We start from the raw sequence: 18,553 nt of genomic DNA, 5'->3' as shown, positions 1-18,553 counted from the left end.
GCTTTTCCTTCCCGTGGTGGTTGGGATCTGTCACGTGGGGTGTATTTTCTGCTTTGAGGAAATGGAACAAAAGCATTTCAGCCTCAGCTTTTTTTGCTGTTGCAGATTTGTCAGGACTTTATCATTATTTGGGTACTTTATTTTTCTTGTGGTTCCATGTATCTCTGTATCAGCACTCCTGGCTGTGATAACAAGCTTTAAACGTTGTTGCTGTACTCAGACATGCTAAAAACCCACAGCTAATATGGCTAAGCTGACTTTTGTGTGAACAGGAAGGCAGGCAGAATGTCAGAAATAACAGTCTGTTGCGAGGAAGGGTTTGGGATCCTTCAAGCCTTGTATCAGCTGTGAATAGTCATCTTTTGCTCATTAGTAAATCCCCAGGTAAAGCAGAGCCATTCTGCTTCTGTCTGGTCTGTTGGAGAAGCACTGCTAACATGTGCTGTGGATATGGCTGAGCAGCTCTTCAAACATGGATATATCATTCCAGGTTGTGGGATGTGAGCCATCACCAGTTGCAGGTGGTGGGTTCAGGGACCAAAGGGGTTTGTCTTCAGAGGATTCGTATTTCACATCAAGGGCTGTAAAATAAGACTTGAGGATGTGTAGGGCAGGTTCATGTCACAGATTTTCTCTAGCCATGCAGAGCTGCTTCCTTGGCAGCTCGTTCCTCATCTGCAAAGTGGAAATTCTATCAGTGCCTCATCTGCCAAGGTGACTCTGGGAGCAGCTCACGTTCCCATTTGTGTGGTCACCATGTCCTCAGATAGAGAGGTTTGTGTGTATAGCCAATATGAGAAACATTGCATTTTCCTTAGTGCTCTTGGTCCATCTTCCAAAAGCCAATGCATAGGTTCACCAATCCCATGAGATCAGTAGGCACTGCTGCTGCTCTTTAGAGATTTGAGTAGGGCTCAGGAAGCAGAAAAATTAGGCTAAAGGAGCAGGGCTGGAGCTGGAGGTCATGCCCTGCAGTCTGAGGCTGCAGTCCAAGTGTTGGGGAAGGGTTGCCCAGTCCCAGCCATGCTTCATGTTTGGTGCAGTTCCCTCTAAAGTTGTGAAACTAAAGCTGTTGTAGCAGCACAGGGTGGGAACACAGAGCATAACCACAGCATAAATGTACAACAAGTTGAGGTTGAAAAAGCCATCTACACTGCTTATCACGTTCCTTTTCACGTATGGGCTTTGGAAGGCTCTTAGAATGCCCCTTCAAATACCTCTCTGAGCAGTGACTGCTATCTGGTGTTCAAGTGGAGGACTCTGCAGCCCTACCCCCAGCAAAACTTCATGTTGACTGGGGGGAAGGTTGGGCTCTGGCTGTCCTGTGCCAACGGGACCCCCTTGTTCATGACCTTTCCGCATCCTGGTCTTCCCTCAATAGAGAAACAGCTTCCTTGAGTGTGCCAGCAGACCATAAACTGAAAGGTTGGGAAATGATGGGAAACGTCTGGCATTTGTCACAAAAGAGGATTTGTCAGGGAGCACATTTCAAAATCCTGCTGCCAAGATCCTGCTGTTCTGGCATACTTGAAAGCTGCTAAATCCATCGTCTCTCCCTGCACCTCTCCTTCTCTCTCTTCCTTCCCCTTGCACTTTTAACCTGCTTATTTTTTTTGTGTGCTTCCTCTCCACACGTGTTTCTCATGGTACCTCAAAAGGCAGGCCAGCCTACATGGGAGCCTGGGCTTGCCATGCTCTGCCCTTTCATTTGTTTTAAAACAAACCCAAAGCCTGCAGGAGAGGCACCTGTTGCTGACGCAGTCCAGCTGCAATGTGGTGGTCTGTATTGCCAGCTCTCATCTGTGCATGTCTGGAATGGGAGCACCTTGGAGAACTTGGTGATGCCAACCTAAGTCTGGTCACTTCAGAAAGTCACTTCAGGACCAGCAGCAGGGGATGTTCCTGTACTGTTGTAGCATTGCTTGTAATTGCATAGCAAAGGAATTCAGTGGTTACCCTCAAGAAATAGGACTACTGCTGACATCACCTGAGTGACCCTCTGAACACCTAGATTGCCAAGCTTTCAAGTGTCTACTCTTGATTATGTTCTGTTTCTGTGTATTTGTTTTGTTAGCTCTAAATATCTTGAATGGAATAAGAAGGCAAGTCCTAATGGAAATGTTTTGAAGTGTCTTCATGATGCAGGGTAATCATCCTTTAGCTGTGAAGCTCCATGTTCCCTTGTATCTCAGATGTGATTCTTATAAGTATCTGCTAATTTTTAGGTGTCCACAAAATAACTTTCAGGTTAACTTGAGAGAGGCAGGTTGATATTTTCTAAAAACAAGGCCATTCTACTTGTGGTATATCTAAAATTCATGTCAAGAATTAACTGAATATAAAATCGTGATATTGAGAAAGAACCAGGAGTGGCTTATTCCAACAATCTCATAGCAACACAAGAGGAAGTATTTATGTGAGGTCAAGAGGCTTCAAGAATAGAGGAAAGTCACTATATGAAGCACTTTCCCCAGTAATAAATTCCTACCTTATAAAGTGTTATCAATGCAGTTCAGCAGAAACAGACACACCTGCCGTCCCTTTAGTCAGTTAAAAGTTGTCTGAAGCTCTGTCCTCATGGAGTTGTTAATATTTACAAAGATGATGGGGTTGATAAGCTTCTATGCTCTAGTCCAATCTATTGCTTTTGCTGCTGGGTGTGTCACTTGCTCTTCACGTTTTGTTAATCTCATTAACCACATCTTCTTTCATCTAAGCTCTCACCTGCTTTAGCAACAGACATAAACTGGTTTTTGACAGTGGGCACAGGGAAATGCCTGGGCAGCCAGTGACAAATGGTCCTAATTAGCACAGTTTGGTAAATCTTTGCCTAGCAGGGAGTGTTGTATCACTCCATTACAAGCTGTCAAGATGCACTTTCTGGAAGCATAAATATGTAAGTCTTATAATTTTCAGTGATGTGCCTTAGGCAGAGCATGCCATGATAGTATAGCTTGGTTCCTACATGGATTTCTGTTGGAGTTTTAGGAAGATGCCTAAAATTTCTCTGTAGCATCAGGAAGCATGTGAGATTGGTCCAGGTTTGCTGCTAAAGATAGCAATTTGATGTGGGAAGTCCTGTTGACAGTTTGGTACGTGGTTAAATATTGTTGTTGGTTATTTTAGAGTCACACTGCCTTCCATCTCCATAGAGCTGGTACTGACAAGCAGGGTGTGCTGCTGGGAACAGCATCTTGCCCAACATTTGATCACGTTTGGACAGAAAGTTAAGTATGGGCAGTACCAGGAATGCAAGCTGAAGTTCAGCCTGAAAAGGGTCTGATGCAGCTTTCCATTTGTATTGTCCAGATTGATTCCAGTTCTGCTTCATATCTGCCAGAGAGAAAACTCCCATTTAGAGGGTGGAATAGGAAGGGAAGGGTCTGTCTGCTGCTTTTCTTTAATTCTTCTCCATAGTGGAAAAATACTTGGGATGAGAGTTTCCTCTATTGTCCTCCTGAGGAATAAACAAACCTTTTGCCAAGAAATGGCCAGTCCCATTGTCTCTGGGCAGTTTAAGTTTATGCATTGAAATGATGCCAAGAACCACTAGTCAAGAAATCTCCTCTGTAGCAGAGGTCAGATTAAATGCAAGTGGGCCTCTCCGTCCTGGCAGACATGTCCTCCTCCTGATGGGAACCCACCTCGGACATGCCAGAAACAACACTGGTGTGTTTGGCTGGCAGATAGCATGGACAGTTGGACATCTGGAGCCAGGGCTGTCTGCCCTGTGATTGCTGTATCGTCTTGTGGTCGTTGTGAAACCAAACAGGAACAGGTAATAATTCAAACCGTCTCTCCTGCTATCTGGAGTTGTCACCTCTGGGGAACGGCTGGGTCTCAAAGAGCTTGGGAAAGTGATCCTGAAGGTCAAGGGGAGACATGAGTGGTGCAGATGAAGTGATAATGGACTCTGTGGAAAGAGGAGGATGACCATTTGAGGCTTTTATTATCCCTGAAGCCGTGAATCATCCCAAATGCTAATCCTGGGGCGTGCAGTCAGCAGATCCAAGCTGCTGCGTGCCAGGCTGCACTGTCTGAAGGCATCCAGCATGCAAGGAGCTGTGCCCTGTTTCTCTCAGGTCTTTTACATTTTTCTAGGATTGTTTCATGCTTGATCTTACAATTATGCAGGGAAAAAACTGCTCCTGTGGCTTCTCAGAGACTTCAGAGCCTTATAAGTCTATTTTGACAGACTCCCTCAGCATCAACTGGATGGGATGGTGTGTTTGAACCTCAGGGTGTGAGGTTGGGTGCCTTCAGGAGGGCAAGTGCCACGGGCCAACTTTGCCTCATAAATAAGTGCATTCTGTGCTATTAGGAGAAGTCAGATGTGTTTTTAGGTTGGCAGAAGAACAGAGTAGATGCAGCTCTGCTGTAAGCTGTCACAGCTCCATGGACTCTGCCTGCTGACAGACTGCAGCAGGACCTGTGGTTCTGGGTCAGTGCTGGAGGGACGTGCCCCATGTCATGGCACAGACATGGTTACAGCCCTTTGATCAGTCTATGTCCCAGCTCTGAGACCACAAACCTTGTCAGGGAGGTGGGTGTGCTGTCTGGTGCTCAGCGGTAGACATTTCCATATTGATGAGCTGCTACTCATCCCTTAAGCTTAACTAGCACCTTGTGTTGGCATTGGTGAGGATAAAGTTGCTACTCAACCAGATCCAGAAAGGTGAGGGACCCAAAAACCAAACAGGAAGGTGAGTAGCACTGCTGGAGGCCACGAATGGTGCAAAAGGTGACATTTCAGAGCATGGGAGATGCAGCTGCCAGGATTTGTGGCATTTCCACAGTCTTGATGATGGGGAGACTCCTGGTCCTGTAACCATAAAATCAATCAGGTTGGAAGAGACCTCGAAGATCATCGAGTCTAACCCTACTGTCATTACTAGACCATGGCACTAAGTGCCACATCCAGTCTCACCTTGAAAACCTCCAGGGATGATGAATCCACCACCTCCCTGGGCAGCACATTCCAATGCCTGAGCACTGATAATGACTGGGGAAGGAGAGTTTGGGGCCTCTCCACCCTTGTGCAGTGGTGACAGCTGGAGTGACCTGTCCCCCCCCAGCCTGGATGCCTCTGCCAGAGCTCAGCTCTTGCCTCCTAACATCAGCTGCAGTATTGCCTCAGCCCTTGCAATGAGCTTTCTAAATAGGGGTTTAATGACCAGCCATTAAACCTGTGATTTTGAATACTGTGGGCTGAGAATTGACATTTAGAGGAACAACCCATTTGTTTGGTAAAAATGAGCTATTTTGTTATTGCTTCCTTCCAACACCCTCTCCTACTTCACTGTATTTCCCTGCCAACCCTTCCTGCTACAGCAGCCATTGCAGTCATGGCTTAAGTGAGTCAGGCTTAAAAATAGGAGGAAATTTGTATTTTAATCATCAATTATCCTGTGAATCTATGATTGAAGTTGCAAGGGACTTGAGGAGGTCTTCTGGTGGAACCTCCTGTTCCGAGAGGGAGTTCAGGCCTTGTTGTTCAAGGCTTGGTTTTTTGGTTTGGGGTGGTTTTTTACTTTTTGTTCTGGTTTCTCAGAGACCTCAGGAGAGTGTGCTCTGTGTCTGCATTTTCACGTGACTCTACAAAACCCTGGTAATCTAACTTCTCCCTGCAAGCTGAGATGTCCTGCAGCCTTTTGATTCCATCAAAATGGGCTTGTAAGGGGTGAATAAAACCCTCAGCTTTTGTGAGCATTGCCTGTATTTGAGTGATGGGAGGAGAGATCCTGATTTTCTACCCAGCTGTCCCCGTTTGTGGCACTTGGGTGCTGGCCAGCTTGCAAAGAAAAATGGATATTCCTGGCAGAAGAGTGCAGCAACCAGCACTCCTCGGCGCTAATTGACCCCTTCTTGGCAGCTTCATCAAAGACGTTGAAGAATAAATAGACTGTTGATTGAACTGTTTCCTTGTCCCCAGAGGTGGTCCCTCTTACTCAGAGCTGAGGCACATTGTCAGGGCTGAAGAAGAAGCTTGCAGAGCGATTAGCCTGTGCTTGCTGAGAAACAAAAAAGCTTTCATCTCCTGTGCCTTCTATGTGGCATCTGTGAGATGGAAACATTCTGGGGGGGGAGGTTTGCTGCCTCCTCTGTCTGCAGAGCTCCATCCACGGTGCCCACGGAGCAGGTTTCAGTGCTTTGCTCCACCCTAGCAATGCACGGGGTGAGGATTTTGAGGGAAGAGTTCGGGACGTAGCTCACATGAGAACTCCAGTGGTGGAATCTGCTGAAAACAGAGGTCAGGAGCAGGGAAACACCTTCAAGGAAAGCCTGGATGCAGAAGTTGAGGCAATGCTGATGGACATGACTGGTGCATTCTTTCCAGAGCCAAGTCGTGTTGGTGCTTGCTGGCTCTGCTGCCAAGGCATGCAGAAATCCTCACGGAATGAGGCGTGCAGGTTTCACCTGATTCATTGGTGGAGCGTGCAAGGAGAAAATATCAACCATTTTACTTATGCTTCTAAATAGGTTTTTAAATATTGTGCTTGGTTTTATTGGGGTTTTTTTGTTGACAAATTGCATTCAGATGCTTCACCCTCCTTTTGCTTCATTCCAGGCTGAGCCAGGAGTCCAAAGTATTTGAACCTTCTATAGAATGGGCAGTCCAGGAAAACTATTTTCAGTGAAAATATATTCAAGTATATGAACTGAAACCCTTTGTTTTGGATCAGATCAGCGTTCAACTCTGAGATTTGACCAATATCATGCTGCTTCACAAAATTCATTGTCTAGAGATGGGGTTTTAGCTAAAGGCAGAGCAAAAATCAGCACTGCAAGTCTTGTTTTGGGGCAGAGGCTCTTTCTGCAGCTGTTTCAGGGCTCATTCTGCACTCAGCAAATAGAGTGAGGGTGTGCAAGATAAATATTGATACGGTGCTCCCGCCAGGGTGGCCTGAGCATCACGTGTCTGTGTAATGAGTTACAGCATGAGTCTGCATGACACCATATACATCACTGCCATGTGAGAGGGCCTATAGGGTTACGTTGCTATGACAGTCTGATATGGGGCAACACGCCACGTTCTTGGGTAGCAAACACAGCCCTTCCTTCTGCCCCAGCTAATGAGTCCATCTCTGATTCACTGCCAGTGACTCTGTGCCATTTTTTTTTGTGGCTTTCTAGTGATGAAAACACTAGAAAAGACTTGAAGACACTGCCTGTCTTTCCTACCAAGACGCTGCAGGAGCATCCATCACTCGCTTACTGGTGAGCTGTTTAATTTAAAATGTAAATCATTGCTGTGAATGCTAATGACAAGATCACTTTTAAGCAGTTCTGCAAACTCTTTTTAAAAGTTTTCAGCCTGTGTGATATAGGACTTGGAATTAATTGCTCGTGTTCAAGCATTTCCAGTTTTTAGGTGGTTATAAATTATGCAAGATCCGATGCAAATTCCTCCTTGGAAGTTGACTTAAATTAAATTGCTGGATCAGAAACTGCTGGATCAGAATATGTGGGGGGCAGGCATTAGAAGGAGGTGAAATCTGAACTCTAGCCAAGCCTGGGTTTGCAGAGAGCACCTTGGACTTCATCTGTCACATAGTAGAGCCTCTGTGGTGGGGTGACTTTTGCTGCCTGCCAGGTGCCCACCCAGCTCCTCTCAACAGGATGGGGGGAGAAAATAATCTCCAAAAGCTGGAAACAGAAAGACAGGTCCAATTTTAGGGCTTGAATCTGCTGTAAGGGAACACAGCATTCAGGTTGAATCAGTGATATTGTTTCCTTTGAATTAATGCCCTTCGTGCAAGTTTAACTCCCTAATTTGCTTCGTTTTTGTAGGCTTGATGTGTACGTGATGGATTTTCAAGTATACCAGTACTTGCTTATGATTTGTTTTTCTCCAAGTGAATACTGCTGGGTTTTTTCTTTGCTTCCAAGTGTCTGACACACAAATGCATATTTTATTTCACATTCTGCTGAAACAAAATGTTGAAATATATAACAGGAAAAACACAAAAAGGTCATTGCTGACAAATCTGTATTTTTTTTTTCATCTATGAAATGTCAGGGGGGAAAAATATGCTGGAATGAAAACAGTTCTGGTTTAACTTCTTCTGTCTTACATATGGAGCATTAAGCAGCCTTTGAAGTTTGGGTCCTTTAGAACGTTAAAATGAATTTATACAATTAGCACCATTATTCTGCAGCAGCATCTGCAGCAGAACAGGCTGATCCGAAACGATTCGTTAATTAGTCTGGAAGGTGGGATGGGATGTCTGGGATCAGCCAGGCAGCTCCACGAGGCTTAATGAGGGGTGGGAAAGAAATCAGTAAGAAGCAGAGTGTAAACTAGAGCAAGAAATGTGCAGAGGGACAGTGCTCTGCATGCTGAACAGGCAGCTGAACTTCCACAGATGCTGTCACACATGAACAAAGTCACTGAGCCTCTAAATTGGGTTTTGTGCTTGGTTTGCAGTGAGGACAGAGTAATTGAGCATTATACACAAATTAAAGGGCTGACTAGAGGACAAGCCATTGTTCAGTGAGTATGACACTTGTTAATTTGTGAAGATGATATTTTTACTTTTCTCCTTTTTTGTGTTTTTGTGTGTTGAGAAGTGGCCAGGCAGGCTGTTTTGGTCATTATTGCCTGCAAATGATGCTGACTGTGTCTCTCAGATTCCTTTTTATTGAGTTGTATTTCAAATGTGAATCATTTGAAGTTTCACATTTCACAGGCTTTGCAGTTCAGCTTGTGTGTTCTCATTCACTTACCTCAAATGTAAAATAAATTATTTGGACCTTTCTTTATTGGAAGATTCTTCTCCATACCCTGCTTGCTATCAATTAATTTTCACACCAAACTCTTAAGGGTAAATATTATCTTAAGTCCCGTAATCAAATTCTGAAACATTCAGCATTTGGCTTTCAAAACAACAAGGTCTTCCAAGATGCACACAGAGCCTGTGGAATTTTATTTTCCATTTCCCATTAATATTCCTGTACTTCCTACAAGCAAATGCACTGGGATGTGTTACAAACCCAGGTTTAAGATGATTGCCATGGTTGCACGATGTAGACAACTCGTGGTTTTTCTCATGTACCTCAATGCTTATAACTCTGTCTCAATAATTTAGGGGCTTTTTTCATTGGGAACAAGGGGAAAATGGTCTGTTCAGTGGTTCTGTGAATTGCCTCTTGAAACAGCCATACAAAAGCATAAACACTTTCATTTGGAGCCTGTGTTATAACCAGAGCTCCATAATGGAATAATTATAGGCAGTTCTTTACCCCCAATATTTCCCAAAGGGCTCATACATTCAGTCCAGACCTTTACTTTCAGTTGTATGATCTTCTGATAAGAGATTGAATGTTCTGTTGTGTGAGAGATTTTCAATTTGCTTTAGCTGGGCCAAAATACCCCATCTTTCCCTGAGCCAGGATGCTGAATTCTTTCTGAAACATGGGCCTTCAACTATTAAGGCCCTCAAAATATGTAAATGATAAATGACGTGTCTTGGATGGATGTGTGAAAAAAATATGTTAATAGATATTATTCCCTCCAGAGAAAATCATCTGATACGCTATAAATCTGTCTGCAGGTACATGAAAGTGGTAGAAGCTTTGCCAACATATGGAGTTCATTACTATGGAGTAAAGGTTAGTAACTGCCTATAGATAATGTGATTGCTGAGCTTATTACGTGTGATTGCATTCCTAGAGGAGCAGTTGGATGATTCAGTACCCTTCTATGAGTATTAAACCCCACATTTTTCAACCTCTGTAATTTTCCCCCATTCAATATACTTTAAAAATTGTTTCCAGAGAGCAGTGTTATGTGCTACAGAAGACAGAAAAGAATCTTTGTAAAACGTTCTCTAATCCTATCAGCAGCTAAATTCCTATCATCTTAATTAAACTGGATATCACTTCTAGATCCAAAGCAGTTAATAGTTTCCCCAGAGATATTAACCAAGATTAGAAAAAATACAATGTGGAAAAGACTATGTCTTAAGTGGCAGGTGATTAGTGGTGTGTGCTTGGAGTGGGGAAATGCTTAGAAATGCTTTTGCAGAGTGATGGAAATACACCATTTTATTCCCATTTGTAGAGCAGAGCCAAAAGTTTTGTGCTGAAGAGGTCAGCAGAGATGATGTCTCCTTACTTTGAGTCATGGCCATGACTGTGGTACCTGAGAAGCTGATGTTTTGTGCTGTTCCCTCCTCCTGTGACTGTCCATGCCTGAATTTAGTGGATGCAGTCATTGGCCACAGTTGTTTCTGTCCCATATCCTTTCCCTGATCACAGCCACTCCTACAACCAGTGACACCACTTTGTTTCAGCAGCACTGTTGCTTTTCTGTCCACTTTGCACAGCCACCACCTGGTTTGATGCCTCTGCCTGGGAAGGCAGGGGGAGAAAGTTTCCACATTCACCCCAGCAATCCACTTCACATCAGTTTGTTTGCCAGAAATATCTTTGTTCCGTACCTACTCGTACTTGTCACAGAATCCAATGGGCTGTAATCTTGGGATTGCCTAATTCTTAAGGAGCTCTTGGTTCACGTAGACCTCCATTTTTCAGGATAAACAAGGAATCCCGTGGTGGCTTGGAATAAGTTACAAAGGAATTGGCCAGTACGACTTACAAGACAAAGTTAAGCCGAGAAAAGTAAGTTTTCTTCCATCTGATTTTTCTAGTGGGGGGAACATGGGATGGTGTTGTATGCCAGAATATACCTCTTTAAGCTGTTGCTTATTAGGCTGATGGGCAAAAGACCAAGGGTTGGAGGCAGAAGGAGAATTCTGCTGGCACTGAGGCAGTAAGACTCTCCCTCTCGCATAGATAGTGGAAACTCCCTTTGGGAACTTTGGCTCACGTGTCTTGCGTTTGGTGGTCTCAGGACAGGAATTTTGGCAGCCTCCAGGGATAAGAACAGAAATACAAAGCAGTTGGGTTTCTGCAAGGCCTCGTACTCAAGCAATGTTTTCACTTGGCTTTTGTAGGCGTTTTTTGTGCATGAAGTTGTGAAAGGCCCCAACTGATATCGGCGGAATACTGGGGGGAACTGTGTGAAATTCCAGGCTTGTTGGGACAACTGTGTGTTTCCATTAATTTTAAGGGGTGATTGGGAATAAATGCCAAGTACTGGAGGTCATTCCTTTCCTTTACCAACTCACTGCTCCCCAGAGTGTCTCCTGAAGAGTGAACTCTGCCAGAACCCTCCTGTGCATTGTTTGAACAGGGCAGAGCATCCTGCATTGCTCTGTTGGCTCCCTCAGAGTCCCTGGACAGGCTCTTCTGCTGGCAGCCTTGGAAACACATCATGCACCCAACCTACTGGGTGCTGGGAGCTCACCCTGTCATGTAGCTGCATGTGTCTCCTTGTGACAAGGTTGAACCCTGAAAGTTATTTAACCCCCTTGGCTTTGGGCAGAGCCAGGGCTGCACATGTTGGAGCCACACTGCTGGGCTAGGGATGTGTGGGTTTTTCTGGTCATGTCTTTGTTGAAACATCTAAGCTGTGAGGACCTGGAGCTTTGCTGTTCTCCTTCTCCAGGAACGATCTGGGCAGGAGTTCACATGAAGCTGTGTTCCCTGCCAGGGAATTTTACATTTGCAAAATTATATTGTTTAGTGTGTTTGTGCCAAAAAACACAGCTTAACAAAACTGCCTTGATAAGAGTAATTCCCCTTCAAGCTTCCAACTTGGTCTTTTTTTTCTAGAGCAGGCTATGACTTGGTTTCTCTTGGTATATTTATATATCTGTGTGTCCAAGCCTGAACTCTCATGTCCTTCATTTGCTTTGTTTAGTGAAGCACAGTTTCATCCCAGGTCTCTCTTCCCATTCCTGTACTAAATGACAGCAACACAAGAGGAACTGTAAGAAAGTTATGTTAATGCAGCCATTGATGGTAAAAGGAGAGGATCATGAAGCTCCTCTTGCTCTTGAGCACTTCCCTGTTTTTAGGCAACATCTTTATAATTATTGGTCAGGAAAGGATCATTCTCCAGCCAAGATGTCCAACTGTGGCCAACAATGCTCTCCAAGAAGATGCAGCCTGCCTGGCTAGAAGCACTGCTTCACCAAGCAGATTTTATGCTTGTGGGATTTCAGTTTACAACATCAACCAGGCAGATTAAGAGAATTTTTTAAGGTCAACAGGGCCCAGATACCAAGTCACACCCTGCTAGAGTTAGTTACAAGGCGTTGCCTTTGAATGCAGCAGGAGTTGTGTTTAAGAAAAATAAAATAAAGCCCAAAGGTCACCTCTGTGATGGAAGTGTTACAATGGAAAGGATAATAGTTGTCTGCTTGACTGAAATTATAATTATACAACAGAGGATAGAGATTAAAAGGGAAGGTGAGAGAGAGGAGCCTAAATGCAGATGAAAGGTTTAATGCCAGTAAGCTCATGGAAAATGTGGGGATGGATATGGCTGTAGTATCCTTAAGGATTTGTGTCTGGTGTCAATGCAAGGAGACAAAAATATCCTAGCCATGACTCCTTTTAATGTGTCTATATATGCAAACAGGTGCTTTATCCAGAAAGTGTTTCAGAGTTTGAAATACAAAGTACACTTCTGTTGTGATCCATGGAACTGATTGGAACCAGATCACTTTTGGGAGGAAAAGCTAGAGAGTCAGCAATGAACAGACTTGGGTTTGGAGTTAAAATCCTGAGCTACTGCTGCCTATTTCAATATAGCTACAGCCTTGCTGCCTGTGATGTGGCAGGCAGAAGTTCCCTTTTAATCAGTATTATTTGTTCATATTTATGAGTGTATCGGGATTTATTTCAGAGAGGGAAGAGTATGTACAGCTTGCCTGAATCTCCCACAAGTCAGCAAACACAGTCCTTTCTGGAGCAGCAAGCAGGAGGGGAGTAGGCATGTGAACTATTCCTGTCTGTTGGAGCAGAGATGCAAGTTTTGCTGGGTTTAGCAGAATTTTCTTGCTTTGCTTTTTTGGGATGGAGCCAAACTCACAACTGCCATGTGCTGGTGTTACCCTGCTGTTTATACTGTGGATCAAAAGTGCTGTTGTGTTTATCCCTAGCCATCTGGGAAAGAGCATCCTCATTGTGCTTCATTTCTCCAGTTGGTGATGTTTAAATATAAATGCAGCTGATTAACTCAATAAAAGGGAAAGACTGAGTCCAAGTCTAATGAAGACCATGCTGGCCTTTCTGAATTTTAAAGTTACAAATGATCTCTGGGTGTGCAAACCTCTCTGATAGTGGTTGTGGTGGGAAAGTTGCTGCATTTCAGGTGGGAAGTTTTGAACAGGAATTGGTGACTGTACCCCAGCTGAATTCACACTGGGGGGGGTTATGCTGCTCCCTGTGTCTCCTCTGCAGTGCTAGTGGCTGCTGTCAGATGTAGCTGCCTTTGTTTTATCATAGGCATCTGATAAGAGCCCAGTCCATATTCAGAATGAAAACTTAACAAATAATGATATATAGAGATATAAAATTAACTGCACCCATTAATGCGCTGTCAATTAAATGCAAACAAATATAACCATCCTCCACAAAAAGTGAAATCTTTTGGCTTCAGTCAAGTAGGTCTTTAGGCTAAGAGACCTAAATACGAGCCTCGGAGCTCAGTGGTTATCCCAAGATTTTGTTATGGGATCAACACTGTTGCATGAAGTCCAAGGCTGAGAACTCTTCACAGGAAGCAACTTGCATGACAGCCCTGGATGGAGCAATCTCCAGATCCATATCGCTCAGCCTTGCCAACAATTGCACATCTGCCATCACTCATCCGTGATGGAGCGTGTGGTGTCAGAGAGGACAGTGTGCAACTCGGGGCTGGACTAGGAGAACCTGCTGTGTCTGTCTGGCCATGGAAAGCTGGCTGGGGAGGTTTGACTTCGGCTATTAATATTTTGCTGGTTGACCTGAGGTGGTTTGGACAAGGCAGTTTTGTTGCTCTAAGTCACTCCTGGAAGCTTGTCTTGCTTGGGAAGTGGTTTGTAGTGAAGTGAGTCCCCTCACCCAGGACTTGCCAGCTCATGGGCACTGAGGGAGGCACTGTGCTCCAGCTCTGTAATAGACTGGAAATGGAGAAATATTTTGTGTGTCACTTAGGAAAATTGTCTGTAGATAAAAGCAGTGGCTCCACACTGGCTGGAGGTTACACTGAGCTCACTTGATTATCATCCTGAAGTCTCACAGGGCATTAAAAAAGACTGGGTTTGGCAACCCTTGCTCAGATTTGAGCTCAGACCTGGGATTAGCTCTGCAGTCCTGCTGCTTTGCAAACATATTCTCCCTTCAGCTGCAGTTAATGCCGAGAGACACCTCCTGCTAGCAGTGGGGTGGCATGCCAAGATCCTGTCCCCAGTCTCCTCTGAGTCAATTAGGAAAAGCATTAAACAGGTCCCAGGACTTTGTTTGTCATTCCCAAACAGAATAGATCTCCCTTTATCTCTACCCCATTCTTCTCGTTGGCGAGATAAACAATGTGTGTCTTGTTAATGGAGGGTTTATTAGGGCATGAGTTGAGTTGATTCTGCGTTCAGCCAAGGTGTGAGGATCTCTGAGGGTTTGAGAAGGCAGCTCACTGGCTTTTTGACTTGTTCTCCCACTTCATTGTGTTTCTGTGGGCGACTCCCTGGTGATAAATGAACTGCACTATCTGAAGAGAAGAACTAATCTTGCTATGGTATTGTTTCAAATGTACAAGAATTTCAGTTCTAGTGCTGGAATACATTATGTTCCCAGAAGTGTTTTTATAAGTGTATACTGGTTTTCAAATGGGTAATGTTTATCATGGAATGGTTTGGGCTGGAAGGGATCTTAAAGATCATCTAGTTCTGCCCACTGCCATGGGTAGGGACACCTCCCACTAGCCCAGGTGGCTCTAAGCCCCATCCAACCTGGCCTGGAACACTCCCAGGAGCAGAGCAGCCACAGCTTCTCTGGACAACCTCTGCCAGTGCCTAGGCACCCTCACAGAAAAGAACTTTTCACTGCCTGGATTTAATTCTATCAGGTCTTTAGCTTTCCTAACCAGATTCCTGACTGCTCAATTTCTCTGCATTTCTTCCTCTGTAGGGTTCATTTTTGTGTTTGACCCTGTCCAGGAGCTCTTTGCTTATCCACACAAGCCTCCTGATGCTTTTGCCTGACTTTCTCTTTGTTGGGATGCATCACTCCTGAGCTGTCTGGAGCTATTATGATATTTCTCTCTTAATTCAACATATGCTAAGAGCTGATGCTGAAAGTTTTTCCCTTGCAGAACATTTGCTTCATGTAAATTTGCTGTCCTGCTTTGCTGAATGGTTCAGAACACAGCAGCATTGGTACAGGCTTCTCAGCAGGCAGCTTTAATTAGGCAGAGATTTCTTTTATGGGGTTTATTTCTCACCAAGCCATTGATTTAGACAGAAGATACTAAGCTCACATAATTGCTTAAAATAAACACAGAGCTGTTATGAGACCACTCTGAAATTCAGTTCTTTCCAGGTGTGCAAAAAAATTGCCTGAATATCACCTTCCCTGAAACACACACAGTGTGGGACAGTTTGATGTGAAGATATCTCTCAGACTTATAAAGTCAATACTAGTGAGGACCAGGCAAGGATGGATCATAATGTATTAGGGGGAAAAAAGTGATTAAAGAGGATTTTAGAGGACTGAGTTAATATTTCAGGGATGAAGGATGCCTGCAGGTGAGCTCTGCCAAGTTATGCTGGCACAGGTGGGAGCTGTCTGCCTCCTTCCCTCAGAAGTTGCTGCAGGTGGGGTGGTTTGGCTCTCCTGCCATCTCCTCCAGTGCCTCCCTGCACAGCCAGGCATAGCAGTGTAAAACAAGAAGATTCCAGTTAGAGGCAAGATGCCAGACAGCCAAGTGCAGCAGAGGGGCTGAAACACAGCCCTCCTTCCAGTGCTGCTGGCAGGGTGGTAATTTCCTTTGTCGGGGTGGGGTGCATTCCTGTGGGCAGAAATCTTTTATGTTTCCTTGCTCTGAATTGCCAGATTTGTCTGCAGATTGCTGCTCCCAGCCAGTTCCTGAGGGTGCTGGTTGCTGAACCTCCTTACAGGCACTGCACGTACCACTTTGATACTTTGAGGTGCTTTGGAAGTGCTTCCCAAGGGAGAGGCTGCTGCAAACAGTGCAGCATGGCTTGCACTTCCATGCTGACCTTACCCAATGATCCCTTGGGTGGAAATTCAGAGATCTGGGTAATTTAGGTCTTGGTCAGAATTTGTCATCAACCTTGGAAACATCCCAGGTGCAACCTTGGCTGGGTGCAACATGGTCTCTGCACCCAGCTGCTCTCCAGATTTTCACATCCTTGCAGAAAAAAACATATTAATCCACCACCACCACGACCAAAATCATCTTTTTTTAAAACAAAATCCTTCAGACTCACAGGAATATCAAGCCAAGAGCCCCAGAGCAGTACTCTTGCATGTCTCTCAAGGCAAGGGCTCTGCCAGCTCCTGCCTGTGATCCTGATGGGGCCGTTTTTCTGAGCCAGTTTGCTCCTGCTCTCAGGCCTGGACAAACTTGCATTTTATTCAAAACTGGATGCAAGATCAGCCAGGTAGAAAGCCAGCTGCTTCTTTTATTAAGGTGTCTCACCATTTAGGCAGTCTGTGTCTCTTTTGTGTCACCTTAGAGTACAGTTGCAGTTCTTCTTGTGCAGAAAGGAGGGTGATCCCTTTTTATTCAGTGTTCTCTACTATCTGGAAGAGGATCACAGTAGAAATGCAAGAAGCCTAAACTCGTGGGCTGGAAAAGCAGCTGGGTGCTAAGAGTCTGGCTGGTGCACAGAGGTGCCTCAGTAATGAGGTGTGATCAGAGCTGCACCTCCATTTTTTTTTTTTTTCCAAAAAGACTCAGAAAAAACAACTTTGACCAGGCCAAATTCTTCTCAAAGAACCAGACAGGCAGCCCCTGTGATGCTCAGTGGGAATTTTCAGGAGTCTTTAAGGACCTGGCAACCTACATGGATGGGAAGGCTATTAAGAAAACATTAATTAGCTCCGATGGACTTAATAATCTGGTTAAAGGGAACATACATTGCAAAACTTCCACAAAAACATTTTAATTATTCCTAATTGTTCTTCCAGCCCTCAAAAACCAGTTCCACTTTTTTTTTTACAACCCTTTTGTCTTTTAATATGCATGTAGTTTAGGTAAGATTGAAATTAGGGATTCTTTAGGAACATGTCTGTACAGAGTTAGGGAGTATTTGAAGGGGGTAGGATATCTCTAGTGCAGTGACAGTTTCCTGAGTGTTGGCTTTTGACCACAGCTTAGAAAAATTTAGGTGATTTTTTCCCCCTCCTTTTTACTGAGGCCATTTTTTCCTCTTGTCTTCATGAATCCAGGCATGTTAAGCAGAAACTTGTAATACTTTCAGGATTATTTTTACATGCATCTATATAAACATTATTAGCTCACGACTTATTCTGAAGCTGCTCATTTAATCATGGGCCTTTTTTTTTTTTTTTTTAAGGCCGTGTTAAAAGGGGTTTTCTGTAAGAGGGTTTGTCAGAGGAACTGATTGCTAAGGAGCTTATATTGTTCTTAAGAGAGATAGTTTAAGGACAAAGTACTTTTCAGTCCATAAGAGCAAAGATGTGTCTTGGGTGCAGAATTCCAAACACCACTTCCCCATCTCTCCTGCTGAGCAGCACTAGAAGGGGGAGCTGGAGTTTTCCCAGTCTTTGGGCAAGGAGGCAGAGATGTCTTTGTGCTGAATGTACCCAGCTGCAAGTGTTTGGGGCGCCTGTCAGCTCCTTTTGGGCTGGAATGGATCTCACAGGGTGGGGAGGAAATGGGGCAAAGCTCTACCCACATCCTGAGGCAATTCCATGCAGGTTTTTTTTTTTACAAATGCAAAGCCTTTTTGGTTTTTTTTTTTCCCTTCTCAGCACTGCAGATGATCAAGGGTAGGTCTCACCTAGGGGCTGGTGTTGGATTTGTACAGACAGCTCCTCATGGAAGGGTTCACCCATTCCCTTGGAGTGCTGGTGTGTCTCTCTACCTGGGCAGGGGCTGCTCCAGGTGATGGAACCACTGCATTTTGTTCCCCTGCCAAATACAGCCCTCATCACCCCCACTGCCCTTTAGACAGGTCACTCCTTCTCCCGCAGCCCTCGGGAATGTTGGGCACATCCGGATGGTAAAAACCCAGAGGAAGTGATAAAGAGGACAGGGAGTCCTCATCGTGATGATAAGAAGGCAGCAAGGCAGGGTTGTGGGGTTTTTTTTCCCCCAGAGGTCGCATTTGACGCACACCCATGGTTTTTACGGGCGTGGGAGCGGGCGGCAGGGAACACCGCGGTGATGCTTCTGGTTGAACCTGTTGCCTCTGGGCTGTGAGTCAAGGCCAGTGGGGCTGGGATGCGGCACCCTGGGGACCCCAGGCTGCCCAGGGCAGTCCCCACGCCACCACAACCCCAACCCCTGAGATGTGTTGGGATGCTCTAAGGGATGCAGCCCCTCGGTGGATACATCCTCCGGTCCCTCCTCCGCTGGTGTTTGGCTTTATCTGGGGAAAGGCTGTGTGGGAGGGGTGGCGAGGAGAGGCGCTGATGTCAGGAGTGTGTCAGCAGAGGGAGGTGAAGCCGGCGG

General features: G+C 44.9%; 1 protein-coding gene across 1 annotated transcript in view; it reads left to right on the top strand.

Annotated features, from left to right (window-relative positions):
• FRMD4B (FERM domain containing 4B) overlaps nt 1-18,553 on the top strand; it is an 81,946-nt gene that overhangs the window by 48,143 nt on the left and 15,250 nt on the right. Inside the window, exons 8-11 of the mRNA XM_009083455.1 lie at nt 7,135-7,218; nt 8,429-8,494; nt 9,555-9,612; nt 10,537-10,623. Coding sequence (XP_009081703.1) covers nt 7,135-7,218; nt 8,429-8,494; nt 9,555-9,612; nt 10,537-10,623 — 295 coding nt within the window. The remainder of the gene's footprint in view (nt 1-7,134; nt 7,219-8,428; nt 8,495-9,554; nt 9,613-10,536; nt 10,624-18,553) is intronic.

The sequence above is a fragment of the Acanthisitta chloris genome, unplaced genomic scaffold (assembly GCF_000695815.1).
Source record: "Acanthisitta chloris isolate BGI_N310 unplaced genomic scaffold, ASM69581v1 scaffold8141, whole genome shotgun sequence".
In the NCBI taxonomy this organism is placed as follows: Eukaryota; Metazoa; Chordata; class Aves; order Passeriformes; family Acanthisittidae; genus Acanthisitta; species Acanthisitta chloris.
Note: the sequence above shows the minus strand (reverse complement) of the source record. Positions and strands in the feature narration are given on the sequence as shown.